At 35.5% G+C, this 19,719-nt stretch overlaps 1 protein-coding gene and 1 pseudogene across 4 annotated transcripts in view; one reads left to right on the forward strand and one right to left on the reverse strand.

The window, feature by feature from the left end:
- NOX4 (NADPH oxidase 4) overlaps window positions 1-19,719 on the forward strand; it is a 177,260-nt gene that overhangs the window by 79,557 nt on the left and 77,984 nt on the right. For all 4 annotated transcript variants that reach the window (XM_036028698.1, XM_028517487.2, XM_036028701.1 and 1 more), the window contains 3 exons: window positions 5,666-5,882; window positions 7,939-8,103; window positions 8,236-8,298. In XM_036028698.1, the coding sequence (XP_035884591.1) occupies window positions 5,666-5,882; window positions 7,939-8,103; window positions 8,236-8,298 (445 nt within the window). The remainder of the gene's footprint in view (window positions 1-5,665; window positions 5,883-7,938; window positions 8,104-8,235; window positions 8,299-19,719) is intronic.
- On the reverse strand, window positions 13,299-16,628 carry LOC118501231 (annotated as a pseudogene).

Raw genomic sequence — 19,719 nt, forward strand, 5'->3', positions numbered from 1 at the left:
GCAGACAAAGTGGGGATGAGAGTAAGGACTTTGGTTTGATGGGTGCCCAAGATGATTAGGGCTTTTTTGAGGCACATTAAATCCCTAGCTTAGAGAAGCACTCTGCTTCCAGCTGCTGCTAATAGGAAGGATTGACTCCCTTGAAAACTTGTCTGCTTAAGTTAGAATTGGCTCAGGGTCAAGGTTAGGGCTAAGATCTCAGATTGGATTTGGCAGTATTGGAAGGTGAAGACAGATGATGTAAGTTGCAGACTGATTTAATGTTGTTTCCTACAATGGTGAATGTACATACATGATTTATTTTTCTAAATACCATTTGAAAAATCTAGACATCTTGTATGAAGTTAGAATATGATTCAAACTCACTTCTTTGTTTGTTAAAACCAGGGACTCCTCAATCATGTGTTTCATCAACAACTACCACAAGAAGTTTCTATACACTTCCAGTCATTCACTAATTCATTCAATGAATATTCATTGAACCATTTCTACATATTATAGGCACAGTTCTAAGCATGAGAAAAATAACAGAGGCACAGAACATATTTTTGATTGTAAATAGTGTGTATTCTAGTGGAGTACAGAATCCAGTGAATTCCATCGGGTTTTGAAATATTGAATTTGAGTGTATATTCTTAAGCTCTTTTTTTTCTGGTACTTGAAACAAAGTAAAAAGAACTTTGAGAAATAAGTTGTTATCTTTTTTCTGTAAAGAGTAGAAACATTTTTGTGTGTTATACAATGCTAGGAAAAAAGTAGGTTCCTCATGGGACAAGGAGTTTTTCCTTTACTTTCTAGAATGATTAAAATCACCACAAACATGAAAGTAGCATGAGTGACACTACATTTATGAGAAATGTATATATGCCGTTAAAGCAGTGATGATTTTGTTATTCTTTTAACAAGGATGGTATTTTATACAATAATATTTAACCTTTGCCAAAATGTATTTTTTATATTCTATGTACTGTATTTTTATGACTTTGTTACAGCCAGTCATTTAAAAAAGATAGTATAACTATAATGTTTCTTTAAGGCAAAATGAAAAACTTATTTTTTGAAACACTATTGAGTGTTGAAAACATATCTTGAAATTCTTGTGCATGCAAAAGCAATAGTATCTACAACTTTATATTTTGATAAACCATAAAATCTTTGATTTCTCGTGTTAGAACAGTAGACATTCCAAAGAGACTTCAAAATCTCTCCTTTGGAACATAATACGCTATAACCAAAGAAAAAATTAGCAATAAGCATTGCTATTCTCACATGCTCTGGCAGCCTCCTTTTCCTATCACCAATTGTATCGCTGCCTTTACTTGGCAAGACTCAGTTTACCATTCATTAACATCTTTTTCTTCCTGCTTTTTGCTTTCAGATTATATGTCAATTAATTTTGAAAGATGCAATACATACATACAAGAATGTTCCCTACATTTTAACTGTTAGATATACTGATATATTTAAACAAGTTATATAGTTATCATTTGCTTTTAAAGTCTGTTCACCAGAAATGCATTGAAGGTTTCCTATGTGTAAGAAACTTCCTGGGATGGGGGGGTGGGGGGCTGGCAAGGTTTGGCAGTGAGTGTGGACTCATTCCCTTATATAGGGGGTTTATATAAATCAATAAGACATGATTACCTCTTCTAATTTGGAAAGAAACCTTGTGCCTTTGTTCATCTTGACCCCTCATATTTCAGTGCCAGTCTCCTACTCTCTAACCGTTGGAACCTCTGCATCCTTCATTATTTCCTCCATGGAGCCCTTTCCACAAGGTTGTAATCAAAGTTCATTGTCTCATTTACCCTCAAGAGGTCTCTGTATATCTATATAGCATTACTCATTTTGCTTTTTGTTATCGTTCCTTTCATGTCTGATTATACCTATTATAGCTAAGCTGTAGGTATGCAATTTATTTGTTTTACTGTATTTTTTCTGTTACCATTTAGTCCCTTTATACTCCCTTCTCCCTGAAATCATCACACTGTTGTCCATGTGCATGAGTCCTTTTTCCTTTAAGCAGGGTGGCGGCGGGGAGGTTAGGGGGCGGACAGATTGAGCAAAAAAAGGGAAAAAACCTATTCAATTTAAATTAATTAAAATGAAATAACATGAAACATTTAGGTTTGTTGTTCTTTTTTTGCCTGCACTAGCCACATTTCAGTGGCTTAATACCCACATGTAGCTCATGGGTTCCATGTTGGACAGCACAGATTTAGACCATTTTCACCATCACAGAAAGTTCTGCTGGAAAGCAGTGTGGTAAAAATCAATAGTGGAGAGGAGATTGTGAGCTAGAAGGGTCGGCTGGGCAGAAGGGGAAAGGGGAAAAAATTGGGACACTGTAATAGAATAAACAATAAAGAAAAACATGTCTAAAAAGTTGTAAGCTTCTTAAAGGCAAGGGCTCCAAAATTTTTCACTCATTCAAAGATGGAGGCACTGATCTTGACCGCACAAATTTGTTGTCAAGTTTATGAAAATAGGCATTGAAGCATCAAGCACTTGTTTGACACACCCAGTACCTGCCTCAATACTGAGTTCAAAATTTGTCAGTGTCCTCCTTGTGAACCCATCTGTATCTTTACCACCTCACTTAGCCCAATAACTGGAGATTCCGTACTTGAGCTGTTTTTTTCATGAATGAGATCTTTGTTTGATGTCATTGTCTCTCTGTAGACCTTTTCTCCCTTAGGTGTTTCTTTGATGGCTATAAAGACAAACTCAGACAAAGAAAAGAACACTTTTTTGGGGCTTTAAGACAGAGGTAGTCTATGCAGTTTGCTTTGAGAATAGCTTAAAATAATATGTCTTTCAAAATTAAAAGGGATTCTAGAATATTATATGCCACTTTCTATGCCAAGAACAGCAACACTGTTTACTTGACTGAGCTGGCCTGAAGATTTGTAGTGGACAGTGACAACACTGAGCATTCTAAGGACTGCTAGCACATGGGGTTGTGTTCACCTGACCACTGTTATGACTTTGGAGATGGAATAAGTAACATTCCTTTGCATGGTGTTAATTAGTCCCTTTCCAACACACACACAGAGTCAGATCTTATTTCCAGGGTTTTGTTCATTTGAACCCCTTTCCTTGATTTTTAATACTTCTTTAACCAATGGATTTGCTTTGAATTATATAGGTTTTTGGATTCAGGGACATGAGCTTTCTGAATCCCATGTTTTAACTGCTAATTAGTTAATCTCCTACTCAAACAAAGCCTTTGGTATTTCATCTGTGTAATGGGAATAAACACACTTACCTTGTATAAGTATTTTCTTTTGAAGTTTAAGTGAGAAAGAGATGTTTCTTAAAAACTCCTGACATACTTAATACATATTAATATTTCCCACCTTTACCTTTTTAATAGGTATGTTGTTAAGGTCTAATGAACTAATAATATGTTATATAATGAGACGTGAAGAACACAGAATTTGAGTCAGACCTGGGTTCAAATCTTGGGTCTGCCACTTTATCAGCTGTGTGACCCTGGGGTATTACTTATTGAAATAGTATACTAATTTTTAAGGTGGGAATAATAGTTCCTACTTCATGGAGTTGTTGTGAGGAAAATGTGAAATGTGAAATGTGAAACATAAACTGCTCTGTATTAGCCTACTGTCTACCATACACTAATAAGCTGTTACTAAAACACTCTGTTCCAGTTACTATCTGTGGTCTAACTTATGTTCAGCATCTCCCAAGACATCTTCCACTAGATTATAAATTTGTGGAGGGTTAGGAGCCAGATTTGACTCCTTTTTGAACTTTGTAAAACCACCTAGAATAGTGCCAAGAACATTATGCCAGTGTTTGTTCAACTTCTGGCCAATAGAATAAATCCTCGAGATTTTTGGCCTACCCACCTGTCAGCCACTGCCCTCAGGATAGCCAATGGGAGCAACAGGCTTTGGTAAATTATTACTTGCAATGGAAGCTGAATCAAATTAATGAGTGCCGAGTATAATGCTTAAACAATTATATGACTGGAACTCTATGAAAGATTATGTACTTGGCTCACTTTTGTATCATATACATTAATTTATTCTGTACCTAGGCTATGTCTGCTGTGTTACTTTAAAAATTGTGTGTGTCTTCTCATGAGTATTATGAAATATAGCCTACTACACACATGCTCCTGACATGTACTGTTTGTGAATGACTTCATCGTGACTAGTTAGTTATAAGGGAAAAAAATAAAATAAAAAGAAGAGAGAAAGAGAATTGAATATAAGTAAAAAGGAAGAGAATAATCAGGTTGAATAGATGATGCATTTGACCCTGACTGTTCTGTCTTTGCTTTTCTGACTTTCATAGGTAGATCTATTTAGTATTATAGTTTTCATGTTATAGTTTTCATTATTTTAAAATATTATCTTTGTAAAATCATTATAACTATGACATACTGAAAATATACTTTGTTAATATACTAAAATTAATTACTTGGAAGCAGGAAGGGTAATTCAAAAACATATAGTTGTCAACCAGGAAACATAATTTTAGAAATAAAAATTTTAATGTCTATAAAAAATAAAACATACTGAAAAATTGTCAGTGCTTTTCAAAATCTTACTTTTTTCTTCTTATGCAGAAAAATGTTTTGTACAATCTTTCTTTTAAGGCGCTGTCTCTGGGAGGTAGATCTTTACTCATTGACAGGAAATATAGAACACAGAAAGTTGAATGGCTTTTCTTAAAATGTCAAATAATATGAAACAATCAGAATGGGATTTTAGGGTTTTAGGCCCCCCTGCCTAGTATATTATTTTGAGCTTTTTATGTGATCTTGTTTATGGAGAAATTGAAGAGCAAACAGACTTATGGTCTGATTGCTTTGTATTGTTTTCAGACCATAAGAGATGCAGGCGTCCTGTCCCTGTTATTATATTTGTTCAGCATTTCTCTGTAAACCATCAAGGCCTGTTTTATTGTCTTAGCTAAATCAAATATGATTTCTGTACCTTTTCATTTGTGTTTGAAGATATAGTAAAAGTACCCGTCATTGTAGTGTTTATTGAAATGAAAACTTGGGTATGATTATATGATTGCCTAATAGATTTGAAATAAAGGCTGTCAAATTAAAAAAATACTTGGAAAGATTGTATGTGGTTTTTTCTTCCATGCATTTGTGGATTTTGGGGGTTGGAAGGATAAGCAAAATTTTTTGTTTAGTCCAGTAGTACAGAATTTATTTAAAAATGTAAAATTTCTTAATTGCTTTTTAAAATTTTTTATTGTTTATACTATTACAGATGTCTGCATTCCCCTCACCTTTGCCTAACTTCCCCTCACCTCCTCCTTCCCCCCGGCCATCACCATACTGTCGTTGTGTGTGTCTATGGGTTATGCATGTATATAATTTGGCTAATCCCTTCACCTTCTTTTATTCAGTTCCCCTTCCCTCTCCCCTCTGACAACTGTCAGTCTGTTCCATGTATCTGTGCCTCTGTTTCTATTTTGTTTATGAGTTTATTTTGTTCATTAGATTCCACATATTAGTGAAATCAGTTGCTCTTAAGTAAAATATATGAGAAACACTTTTTGGATAAATGCTATGTAAAGTTAACAAGAAAGAGAGGTTATTTCCTTATACTGTGTCCCCTGATTTCAACTTTTTTTTCATCTTCCTGTTTTTATTTTTTTCTTAATTTAATTTTAGAGGATTGCTGAAGTATCAAACTAATTTAGATACCCATCCTCCTGGCTGCATCAATCTTAATAGAACCCGCAACCGGAGTATTCACTTACCCGAATATCTCTCAGAACATGTTCATGAATCTTTCCCTGGAGGATTTTCAAAACCAGATGAGGTTACCCGGAACACATCTGTGAAGATATGTATGGAAGAGCCCAGATTCCAAGCTAATTTTCCACAGGTCAGATAATTTTATGTGTTTGATGGTCTCTACAAAATTGATATTCCCATAGCAATTAATCAATGTTGCTTTAAATACATGTTTTTGAAGGTAATAAAGCAACTATTCTTACAGAATAGAACATTTTAGGATGTTTCAGTGGCAAGTTACTACTTACTGTTCCATTATAGGCAGTTGACAGTTCAAGGGGAAAGACCTGTGACATTATGGAATATAACTGACCATATAATCTTTTGTCTACTATGTCACTGGTTTTGCCACAAGACAGGTAACAAAGATATTCTCCCTGTCCATTGAGAAAAATAGGTTGGATAATAAAAACAATAGTGAGAGAGCTAATAATATTTATCGGAGTGTAGTATAATTATAGTAAAATATTATGTATGATGTAAATATAAATTGTAAAGTTAACTTATTCACTGTTTATTATTATCTGCTAGGCAATGTGCTAATATGCAATATACGAACATTTTTTTAATAGTCACAGTAACTCCTTGAAGCAATTTCTATCATCCTCTGTTTTCTGATGAGGAAATTATTGCTTAAATACATAAAATACCCTGAGCAAACTCCACCAAAGTAATATGTGGCAGAAGTAAGACACTAAACTAGATATTGGAATAAAATGCTTGGTTTTAGAAAACTTCTCCAAAATACCTAGTGAGTAGTTTGATAAGATCTACTTAAGATAAAACCATAATCCTTCTTTGTGGCTATAGTAGCTGCGCATGTGGAATTATACCCTGTAGTCTTTGTACCAACTGGAAGTAGGGGAAACAGTGATGTAGAGTGTCTGTTTTAAGAAGAAGAAAGAGAAAATTAGAAAGAGTAAAAGCAGTCAGATACAAGGTGATAAAGGACACTAGACTTCAGGTGGTGAGCACACAACACAGTATGCAGATGTTGTGTTATAAAGTTGCACACCTGAAAGTTATATAATGTTATTATCCAATGTTGCCTCAGTGAATTTAATTTAAAAAAGAAGAAAGAGGAGTTGAAAGGTAGAGTTGTTGATGACTTTGGAATGAGTGTGATATTCTTGTGTATATTATTAATAATAACCCTCTAGATTTCTATTAAGCTTTACAATTTTCCAAACTTTTCTGCTGTATGTTGGGCAGAGCAAGTGTTGTGACTCCCATTTTACTTATGTGTGACCTGATTCTCAAGGGTTCAGGGACTGTCCCAAAGTTGCAAAACTGCTGTCACATTGTAGAGCTTACCCTGTGATTCTTACACACAGTGTCAAAATGTCAGGAGGAAAGGTATAATTTGTCTCCAGGGAAGGAGGAAGGTCTGCAATAACTATGTAAGAAAGGTTTTAAAAAGTGACCATTAAAATAAGTTTGGGTTGGAGGCCTCTGAATGCAGAGGGAGACAGGGGGTGCAGTTGAGGAGAGAAGGTCGGCTGCACAGGCCTCTGCACTCCCAGGGTGTCAGGGCTGCCGCCCCAGCATGCATGGAGCATGGTTATGCTTTCCAGATCCTAAATATTCTCTTTTTATGTATTCACATTCCATTTATTATGTAAATATAAGTTGTGAGCAGCATGCCTAGTCTATACCATATTTAAAAACATACACATGCACATATTCTGCAGTTTGTATATGTGTTTATGCATGTATGTAATACATTAAAATACCTAGGGTTCTCTAACAAACATCGGACTGGTGCATGGTTGCTAAAATCATCTTCAGATTTACTTAAGCTTTTAAATTCCCTTTGCTCTCTCTTTAGAGAAAAGCCTTGTGTAAATGCATTACATATTCGTTGTGTGCACAGAGGATGTATGAAACAGTATATGCATGATTAACTGTTAATAGGAGCTATACCCGAGGCAGTGGTTTGAGAGGAGGGTCTTGATATTACTGTACCTTTTATTTTATACTTTCCTGTTATTTGAATGTTACAGTGAAAATCTGTTATTTTCTTTTACATTTTATTATTTAGAGTACAGATTATGATATTTTTAATATGTCAAATAAACAAATAGACAGGATCTAAAGTCCTACAATACAAGTATTTCTTAAAGTACATTTTAAAAATTCTCTGTTAGACTTGGCTTTGGATTTCTGGACCTTTGTGCCTGTATTGTGCTGAAAGACTTTACAGGTGCATCCGGAGTAATAAGCCAGTCACCATCACCTCGGTCATAAGTCATCCTTCGGATGTCATGGAAATTCAAATGGTCAAAGAAAATTTTAAAGCCAGACCTGGCCAGGTAAGTCATTGTCCGACAACTTTTAAAATACCCTTTATTCTTATGTAATTTTTGAAAATTGGCAAATTCATGCTATCTTTGGTATACTTGAACTTCTTTCTTAGTCATTTAACATTTTTTGTTGCTTTTTAGTACATTATTCTACATTGTCCCAGTGTGTCTGCATTAGAAAACCATCCATTTACCCTCACAATGGTAAGAAACTTGATTTTAAATTTTTTTAGAATGAAATGCATGTTTTTCTTTGTTGAGTGTATATTACACCTCATTCTAAAACTCATTCAAGGCTGTTACAATATCCTTAATGTTTAAGTAAGTCATCTTTTTTACAAAGAAACATAATTATCTGTACAGAAAGCTTGTAACTGTTATTTATTATTTTCTACCATTTTAAGATTCAAAAAGTAACATTTAAAATTTATTAAATCTTGATGTTTCAAAATGCAGAACATTTCCTTGATATTTGCTCTTTTCCTTTTATGAAGTATGCACCAAAATATAATATGTGCATGATTTTCTTGGAAGAGATTGAATCCATGGGAGAAGAGGGTACTTTTTTTGAGTTACGGTGGAAGGATAAGAAAATCCAGGCAGCGTTTAGATAAGAAAAAGTCCAGTATAATTGGCACTCGTACTGTATATGGAGGAGGAAAAAGAAAATAAAGTCAGAAAAAAAAATGGAATAAAATAATGGAGGAGGGCACCCAGATAAATAATGAAAAGTCATCAAACAGTTTTGCACATTGCTAATATTATTGTATGTATCATAAAAATGGCACAGCCATTATAAAAAAAGTAAATAATTTACAAGTAAATAAAATAAAATAGGAACTTTTCCTCATTTTCCCCCTTTTCAATTATTTTCTCTAGAGTTTGATGTATATTCTTCTAGACATTTTCCAATATAATTTGGCATACATAGGTGTTTGACATGTTTGTTGAATCATTTATTTTATAATTTTCTCTTTCACTCTATATATTATAGAATATAATATATAATATATAGAATATATAATATATTATGGGCAATTTTTCATGTTACTATATATTTATATTTCTCATTTTTAAAATAACTGCACAATATTTTACAATTTATTTAATATTACCCATTGATCATGGGGATCGAGATTTTATTCAGTTTCTGACAAAGTTAGCTGAGAACAGGAACCACATGTTTAAATATATGCTTAACATAAGCAAATAACATTAAAGAAATTATGAGGTGGGAGGCAGATAAAAAACTGGTTTGACCTCAGTGCTGAGGTGTCAGATTGAGGTTCACTAGAATTGGAACTGCTGTCGAATTTGATGTGCCCTTGAGAACATGTACTTGTGACGAGAGCTATAAAGAAATCTATACTTAAAGGATAAGATAAATAAAAGGGAAATGTCAAATGGTTCGAGAAATAATAGAAGTTATTTGAATAGATAATTGCAGTTCTTTAAAAGAAAAAAATTTGCTTCATTGCTCCAAATTTAGCATTCTGTCTGTATGTAGTGAATTTATATATTAATGATTAAGAAAACGGTATTGTAGTTACAAGAGGGAAGGGGTATGAGGGGGTAATAAATGATGAAGGGTATCAAAAATACAGTGATAGAAGATTTGACTTTGGGTGGTGGGTGCACAATGCAACATACAGATGAAACCTGTATTACTTTATTAACCAGTGTCACCCAGTAAATTTAATTTTTAAAAAAGAAAATACAGTTTGGAATCTAGAGAAATAATAGCATTCTATTATATCAAGATTTAAGTTCAGGAGTGAGTTGGATGGAAACAAAGAAATTGGATGCTTGGAATTCTATATTCATGAGTTTTTCATTTTATCTGACCATCTGTATACCATGTATAATGGTTTGTAGCCTTCCCAGATAGTATGAGAATCAGCTCACTAATAGCATCCCCTGAGGGAGTTTCTGTTTTTATAAGAGGGAAAAGAGGCAAATCTTCCTGCTGTCTAGAAATACATTTGAGTAGAGAAAACATTTTTAAGCTAAATTTTACATGGTGCTGTTTGGTTAATTTACCATTTTGCTGATCTTAAACAGAGATACAGATGTTTGTCCAGAAAATTGGGTTTATTTGTGAACAACAAAGAACTGCAATTTGGCACATGTAGTCTAATGGTGAACCTCTTGCAAGTACAAAGAACAAAGGAGAAACTTTGTTTTATAGAAAAAAAGGGGAGTTCAGAAGGGTTGTTGTAAACAGAGTCCATTGGAGGAGACTGAATGTTTGAAGTGTAGTGGCTCTTCATTGGCTGAGTCGTAACAGCCATTGGCTGAGTAGTTGCTGGACAAGAAGATCCTACTTCTTCATATGAGAGTAGGTAAGAAGAAAAATATCTTCCTGTTGGAGATGGAAACTATGTCTCTTCCTGTTGGGGTAATTCACTGAGTGGTGAGTGAGAGCTCTCCCTAGAGGCCCTCACAATTCAAATTTAAATTAGGTTTCTGTTTATTAATCACACTAACTTTTTCTGACTGTCCCTTCATTCTGTCCAATTAGTTCTGTTCAGCACTTATACATGTAAAATGCATGCTTCTTAAACATTGTCACTGGCTAGTTCCCTTAAGGGTTCCTTTAAAAAAATTATTGTTTATTCTATTACCATAGTCCCTATTTTTTCCTTTTGCCCTCCTCCACCCAGCCCACCCCTCTCTCCCACAGTCAATCCCCTTTCCATTGTCCTTGTCCATGAATCATTCATACATGTTCTTTGACTAATCCCTTCTACTTCCTTTCTCCATTTCTCTCTTCCCTCCTCTCTTCCTACAACTATCAGTCTGTTCTATGTTTCCATGTCTCTGGTTCTATTTTTCTCATTAGTTTTTTTGTTCATTAGGTTCCAGTTGTAAGTGAGGTCATATGGTATTTGTCTTTCACCTACTGGCTTATTTCACTCTGTAGTAGTCTCTAGTTCCATCCATGCTGTCATGCAAAAGGTAGGAATTCTTTCTTTCTGCTGCATAGTATGCTATTGTATAAATGGACCACAGTTTTTTTAATCTACTCATCTACTGATGGGCACTTGGGCTATTTTCAACATTTGAACACTTGGCTATTGTAAATAGCACTGCCATGAACATTGGGGTGCATAGGTTCCTTTGGATTGGTGTGTCAGAATTCTTAGGATATAATCCCAGCAGTGGAATCACTGGGTCAAAAGGCAGTTCTATTTTTAGTTTTTTGAGGAAATGCCATACTGTTTTCCACAGTGGCTGTACTAGTCTGCATTCCCACCAAGAGTGCTCTAAAGTTCCCTTTTCTCCACAGCCTCAGCAGCACTTTTTTGTTGATTTATTAATGATAGCCATTTTGGCAGGTGTGAGGTGATATTTCATTGTGGTTTTAATTTGGGTGTTTCTGATGGCTAGTGCTGAACATTTTTTCATGTGTCTGTGGGCCCTCTGTATGTCCTCCTTGGAGAAGTATCTATTCAGGTCCTTTCCCCCTTTTTTAATGGGGTGTTTTCTTTCTGATGTTGAGTCTTATGAGTTCTTTTTTTTAAAAGATTTATTTATTTATTTTTAGAGAGGAAAGGGAGGGAGGAAGAGAGAGAGAGAGAGAAACATCAGTGTGTGGTTGCTGGGGGCCATGGCCTGCAACCCAGGTATGTACCCTGACTGGGAATCGAACCTGTGATACTTTGGTTCACAGCCTGCACTCAATCTTATGAGTTCTTTATATATTTTGGAGATTAAACCCTTGTTCAATGTATCATTGGCAAATAGATTCTCCCATATGGTTGGTTCCCTTTTTGTTCTGATGATGATTTCTTTAGCCGTGCAGAAACTTTTTAATTTGATGTCATCCTATTGTTTATTTTTTCCTTTATTACCTTGCCTTAATATTGACAAAGTATTGTAACATGGGATGTCTGAAATTTTGGTGCCTATGTTTTCCTCTAGGACTTTTATGATATCATGAATTTTATTTAAGTCTTTTATCCATTTTGAGTTTATTCTGGTGTATGGTGTAAGTTGGTGGTCTAGTTTCATTTTTTTGCATGTACCAGTCCAGTTCTCCCAACACCACTTATTGAAGAGACTGTCTTTACTTCATTGTGTGCTTGTGTCCCCTTTGTCAAATATTAATTGACCATAGAGACATAGGTTTATTTCTGGGCCCTCTATTCTGTTCCATTCATCTATGTGTCTGTTCTTATGTCAGTGCCAGGCTGTTTTGATTACAGTGGCCTTGTAGTATTGTTTGGTATCAGGTATTGTGATTCCTCCAACTTTGTTCTTCTTTCTCAGGATTTCTGTGGCTATTCAGGGTCTTTTTTGGTTCCATATACAGTTTTGGGGTATTTGTTCTAGAGCCATGAAATATACCATTGGTATTTTAACAGGGATTGTATTGAGTCTATAGATTGCTCTGAGTTTTTAGACGTTATAATGATGCTAATTCTTCCAATCCATGAACACAGTATATGGTTCCATTTATTTGTATCTTCCTTAATTTCTTTCTTCAGCATCCTAAAATTTTTCGAGTACAGGTCTTTTACATCCTTGGTTAAATTTATTCCTAAGTAATTTTTTTCTTGTTGCTACAGTAAATGAGATTTTTTTCTTAGTTTCTCTTTCTGATAATTCATTGTTGATGTATAAGAGTGCCATCAATTTCTGAATGTTGACTTTGTATCCTGCTACTTTACCTACTTCACTTATTAGGCTGAGTAGTTTTTTGGTGGAGACTATAGCGTTTTCTTTTTTTCCCCTTTGTGGAAATAATATGAAACATTTATGATTTACTTTATATATCAGACAAGAACAGAACCAAGTATTATAACTCTACTGCAGCATTATAAAAATCATCCCTTCACCACAGTGTAAGATTGAAATGCATCTGCATAAGGGTACATGTTACTCAAAGTGTAGTAAGAGTGCTGCTGCCTTACCAAGCCCCTTCCCAGGCCCTACTACAAAACGGGTGTTCCTAGTAGTTTTATTGAAACAAATCATTTCTTAAAAAATAAAGCATTTGAAAATAGAAATCAAAATGCCTCAGTAACCATATATTCAACTCAAACTATTTAAATGTTATTTGCTTCCCACTAATAACTCTTTATTTCACTCAAGCTATCCCCTACTAAAGTATTTTTTGCTCAAATAATTCAAATAAAAACACCCAGATGATTAGTAAATAAAAAATGTAGGGATTAGAACACCCTTTTAATTTGTTTTTAAATATTTTTAAGATTTAAAAGTGTTTAAACTTTATAATTCCTAGTAGGAAAACATTATCTGAAAGAATACTGTAATGGCAAACTGCTGTAAAATGTTACAGCTGCATTTGGAGCAGAGGGGGAGGGATTCTCTTCAATGACCCAGACTTTCTTCATGAGAAGGTCAGAGTTACACTGGTTTGTATTATTGTGACATACATTGGGTGACCCAAGTTGCTCTTCCTTTAATAAGGGCTTTATCTGTCAGAAGGATATTATGCTCGACCTCCAAATTTGGCTGACAATTTACTAATTAGGTTCATAACTTTTGGGTTACTCTGATATTGTGACATATTTGCAGGGTTCTAAGCTGCATCCTGGAAGGCCACCATAACTTCTGGATCCTACATGGCCACAAGAACCTTTGGACCACTGAGATTTCATTGAGCCCAGGCATTCCTGCCATTCCAGGCATTCCTCCAGGAAAGCCACCTGGAAAGGAGCCATACTGAGATCCAGATTGCCAACTGGTTTTTTCTCCGCTCTGGAATCTCTTATGTTCTTCCTGAGCCTTCTTAACCCTTTCCATTCTTTCTTTGTTCTGTCACTCTTCACATTTCTGGTTACTTTCTCTGATGTTCTGCAATTTTCTGGGCCCTTGGTTGAACTTCTTTAAGCATTTCATTAGCATTTCATCATAATCCAATTGACATGCAAGGACGAGGTCATGGGCTGCTTCTTTCCAATGGTCCGGAGGTATGTGTGCTCTCCCTCACCATTTATGAAACTGAACTGAATCAGGATTTATTTCAATAGCTCTGTCACAGTCTCAGATGGCAGTATTTGGCTTCTGTAATTTGATGAAGAAAGACACTGGCTTTCTTGGCATACACAATGACCATAGGAGGATTTAGCTTGATGGCATTTGTGAGCAAGTCAGTGGATTTCTGTAGTTCACCATCATTTAGAGCATCGGAAGCTGCCACTTTTTTATCCATCATCTCCTCAGTTGTCTCAACATTTTCATCTCCCATTTCTTGAACGGCACCAGTGTCTGCTTCAATCACACCCTCATTGTCAATTTCTATATCTTTCTTCACTTGACAGTTCATCTGTCTTCATGTCTTCCTCCACCTTCCTACTATCTGTTTTTTCTTCCTTATTTTCTTCTGATTTGGTTTTATGGGGGTAGCAGGTGGTATTTTACCTCTCATGCTCTCTACACACTCCCTCAGGAAGTGCATTTCCTCAGATCCTGCCTATACGTTTTCATGAAGGTTTAAAATTTGCTCACTTTGCAGGGAACCATGGCTACGAAGTGGCAGGAGGTGGCAGGCATGGCTAAATTTGCTTACTCAGTGAGACTGTGAGGAAGGGGCTATAAGGTTTTTCTGTGTATGCTATCATGTCATCTGTGAATACGGACTGTTTTACTTCCTCCTTTTCAATTTGGATGGCTCTTATTTATTTTTCTTGTCTAATTGCTGTGACTAGGACTTCCAGTATTGTGTTGATTAAGAGTGGTTCCCTTAAGGGTTCCTTTTAAATAAAAACAAAGTAATTTTCCATATGCTATTCCCACTAAAAATTGTGCATACCCCATTTTTGTCGAAGATACTAATCCCTACTAATTAAGTGCCTAAGAGTTTCCTTCATAAACTTTGAAAATATTATATTGTTTAATTCTTACTATGCTCATATTCCTATGAGACATGTATTATTATCTCTATATTGCATAGAAAATAATGTGTCTGTAAGGTATTAAATTAAGTTACACTGTTAGTGGCACAAGTGACATACTGACACAGATCTGCCTGGCTGAAAGGGGTGTTGTTAGCTGTCCTGTACTGCCTCTCTCTTGTCTCACTACTTATTGATGTTCAGAACATTCATATTCCTAAAGCTTCTATTGTTTTGGGCATGTTGTTGGAATCAAACAACAAAAAAGGAGAGAACATTACTGAAACTATAAAAAGGTGGTTTCAAGAGGAATATTTACTTGAAAGTTTTGGACTGTCTGCACAACTAAGCCCTTCAAATATGGTGGAGAGTTAAAAGTTAGATAAATTTTCCCGTTAGAAAAAGTCTAATACTTATTTTCATGTATTGTGACAGGGTAAGGAGATATCAATCTATAAAATATGCAATTATCACACATTTAGTAGTTTGAACTTTAGCTCAGTTTTTAAAATGGAGATTAAGCTTTTAAAACAGAAAATATGAAAAATAAGCACAAAAGATAAAGAACAGAAGCACTGTGGAAATTTTCACAATTTTAGTCCAGTTAAAGCTGAGTTTTGAGTACTGATTTAATTAGATACCCAAAGGTTGCAGTTTTAATTACTTAAGGTGCTTCAGCATTTTTATACTTGACATTGATTTTCCAACAAAAGGACAACATACTAACTTGGTGGGTTTTACTAGAAAGTTGTGATTGTTTTCCACTATTGCACCTGCATTCTCCTAGGGCAGAACCAGCAGGCATACATTTGACAAGACTGAGGGAGGTAGAAGGAAGATAGGAGATAGTATTAGACCATAGACTTTGGAACCCTATACAATCTGGATTGGAGGTCTGGATCTTCCACTTACTAGTACTATATCCCTGGACAAGATAAGTAATATACCTTTGGTTTGCTTCTTTATAAAATGTGGGTAATAATAATAACTTCTTTATGGAGTTACTGTGAATATGAGTTAACAGATATAGTCAAGTGCTAATCATGGTGCATGGCATATAGTAAGTGCTTGGAAGGTTAGAAGTTGTTATCCACCACCTCATCCACATTTCACCTTTCAAAATTTGTTGACATCCCTCCATTGTTGTTATCACTTCCTGTGTTACCTTAGCTATTGTGCTATCTATTTTTATTTGTTATGGTTGTTGTTTCAGATAATGAATGTAGACTCAAGACAGGATTAAACTGAAATTTTTGGTCTCATTCTGCTGCATGCAGTAACTGAGTAACCTCTGGCCACAGACTTGTTTAGAAACAGCCCTTTAGGGGACAGATGATTTATTTGCTTTTTGTGGTTTACTAGCCATTAGGATGAATGATGGACCTTTATTGGCTGAAAACCTGGATAGAATCTTACATGTTGTTCTTCAGCTTTTTGTGGATCTTTAAAAGTGTTTTGCAGCTATGCTCTGTATTAACAAAGTTTGGATTTTTCTACCAAAACAAATCTTCTATTAAAGTATGTCCCAACAACTTTAGATGTATAAATCTGATATGATTTTAAAAAGCCAAACTTAAGAAAGCATGAAACCTACTGCTTATTACAAACTGTAGCTTCTCTTAGCATTTAACTGAGGTAGACATTAATTATGCTCATTAATATTTTTCATGGGTTCTCAATTAAAGAAATAATACAGAATCTACTTTTTAAATGGTAGTGATTGATTGAAGTTTACACAAATATTTCTATATACTTTCCTTATTTTAATTCAGAAGTATGAATGTGCTTTCCTGACATCTGTGTTCTGAGTTGTGTGATTCATTATTTTTAAGCTTGGATAACCTAATTTCACATATTTTTCCATGAGTCAGAGGCAAGTCTAGCTGTTAGTTTATTATTGTCCGTACTTTTACATAGCATGCCTTCACTTGCCATCATTTTTCTGCTTTGTGTTTTTAATCTCTCAACCAGTCACTTTGGGAATAGTCTTTCCAGTTTTCAATGAAAACCAGACTAGAATGGCTGTGAATCTCTTCAAGACTGGAAACATTTTTGTTATTATTGATTTAATTTTATGGGTTTAAATATAAGCAGGAAATCTGCATCAGTGGTTTGGATCTTGGGCCTTGCTCTCATCTATCTAATTTTTGAAAATTGCTTTTCTCTAGAGTTTCACAAATCTCTTGCTTAGACAGCTTAGAAACTCAGCTGGTAGAGATGACAGATTAGCAAGGCAATAAATGTCTTAACTATAGACCAGGCACAGTGGTGGAAATTGACACAGAAGGTCACTAATGTTCATGAAATATAACAGGACATCTGAATTCTCTGAAAGTTAAACATCATCTAATTGCTCTAGCTTGGCTTTCTTCCAGGAAAAAAGAAAATATTTCTTCAGTGCATAAGGGGGACCTGCATAATAAATAAGAACTGAAATCAGTCAGTGTTTTCAGAGTGAACCTGCTGTTTAATATTAAACTTGACTTATTCAATTGGTATTTTTGGATGTCTCTTTTTCACTAGGTATCAAAGAGAAAATGATGGATAAAAGCCCTTTCTTGACTCACATCTCCTTCCAGCCTCTCCCCTATTTTTCAGTTCTTCTGTTTGTTTCCTCTTGTTCTCTCTTAAATCTACCAACTTTTGCCCACAGCGAAAACATTTCCAAGGTCAACATGACCATGTTGTTGCTAAGGCCAGTGTTCCTTTCTCAGTCCTCAGTGGGTTTGACATCTCAGGAGCATTTAGCCCAGCTGATGATCACTTGCTTTATTAACATTTTGCTTCCAGGACTTCTACTCACCTGGTTTTTCTCCTAATTTTCTGGCTCTTTTAAAATATTTTGCTTGTCATCCCTATAACCTCTAAATATCAGAACACTCCAGTGTCCACTTCTTGACACTGGATGTTCTGATATTTTTCTCTAACTAAACTCATTTCTCTGGTGATCCTATTCAGTCTTATTGATGCATCTGTGTGCTATTATCTCCCAAATTTATATTTCCAGCACAGTCCCCAACTATGAGATTCAAGGTTGTACATTCTATTTTCTGTCAGAAACTTCCACTTGGATGTCTAAAATAAATTGTAAGTTAACATGACTAAAATTGAGCTCTTAATCTTCAGCCTTCCAACCCTATTCCGCCCATGGTCTTCCTCCTCTTAAGGTAGTGCCAACTCCACTATCCAAGTTACTCAGGCTGAAAACCTGGACATCAAACTTGACTTGTATCCTTAAAAAAATACAGTCAACAATCTGTCCACAAAAATTCTTGGCTCTCCCTTCAAAATATGTCCAAAATTTTCACAGTGCCTACCCTGGTCTGATCCACTACCATCTGGACACTCTTTTAATTGGTCTCCCTCTGCCTGCCTTTACTCACCTATCAGTTAATCTCAAGAAGCCATCAGGATGATTATTTTAAGATGCAAATCAGATCACATTATTTCTCTGTTTAAAAACCTGGCAGTTTCTACCCGTATTTATGCTTGATATATTTTGGTTTGCATCTGTGTGAGTGTATGTGGGTAAGGAAGAGGAGACATCAGAGGTCACTGTAGCTGGAATACACTAAGAAAAAGGAAAAATGATAGGAAATGATGTCAGAGAAGATCTGAGGAGTCAGATTATGGGGTTTTGGCTTTTAATTTGAGTGAGGATGGAGCCATGGGAGGGTTCTGGGTAGAGGAATGACATGTCCAGCTTGCTTTTTTCACAAGATCACTCTGACTGCTATGTTAATATTAGATGAGAATATAGAGAAGCTGTGAGAACAGTTAGGATGCTCATCCAGTTGAGGTATGATGATGGCTTGCCCCAGAGTGGAGCTAGTAAAAAGTGTCAGGTTCTTGACATATTTTAAAGTTAGTGTTCACCAGGATTCCTTGATAGAAGAGGTATGGACTATGAAATAAATAGAAGGGTCTAGCTTATTGTCGAAGTTTTTGGTCTGAGCAACTGGAGTCACATTAGCTGAGATTGGGAAGGCTTGTATGGGCAGAACAGGTTCTGATAAGAGTATTTAGAGCTTGGTTTTGGGTGGGTAAATGTGAGATGGCACTTAGTGTGCTTTAATGAATGGCATCTCAGATCTAGTTTCCACCGTACTGGTTATTTTTGCATCTAGAGCCTTTTTGTCTCACCTCTGCTTATCTTTGGGTTTGTGGAGGAGTAATAGCCAGGCTTATGCTTGGAGTGAGATGAATCTGGGGGTCAAATTATTCCATATGCAGACATGACCATTTCTTCTTTTTAAATCATGAACCCAAACCCAGCTTCTTTCTTTTATCCCTGAGACCTAAGATTTCTCATTGTTTTGAGGGAAAGATGGGCTAGCTTCTCGAGATGATTCTCTTTTTAAAGGTAGACTAGTAAGTAGGGAAGTAAAGGGGCAAGGAGATTTATAGTTGATCCATGTTGGTTTGGGTGGATTATTAGAGTGAGTCAAAGAGAAACATGGAATACAAAGTTGGAAAGAATTCGGAACAGATGTGGTTGGCCATAGACTATAGGAAAGAAAGTATGTGGGTGTTCTTCCATGGTGGGGCACAAAAGGGAGTAATGGGGCACAGTAATGGGAGATTACTGTGATCAGACACTTTCTTTAATAAGATTATTTAAAAGGACTTGAAAGTCAATTGAATGCTGGCAGGAAGAGAAATACCTGATCTTACTCTGAGATGTGAGCCTCTCTTCTGATAAGGATATATAGGTTCCATAGGTTCCATGTGCAGACATAGGAGAATAAGAAGAAGAATATAA

This window comes from Phyllostomus discolor, chromosome 6, assembly GCF_004126475.2.
Source record: "Phyllostomus discolor isolate MPI-MPIP mPhyDis1 chromosome 6, mPhyDis1.pri.v3, whole genome shotgun sequence".
Classification (NCBI taxonomy): Eukaryota; Metazoa; Chordata; class Mammalia; order Chiroptera; family Phyllostomidae; genus Phyllostomus; species Phyllostomus discolor.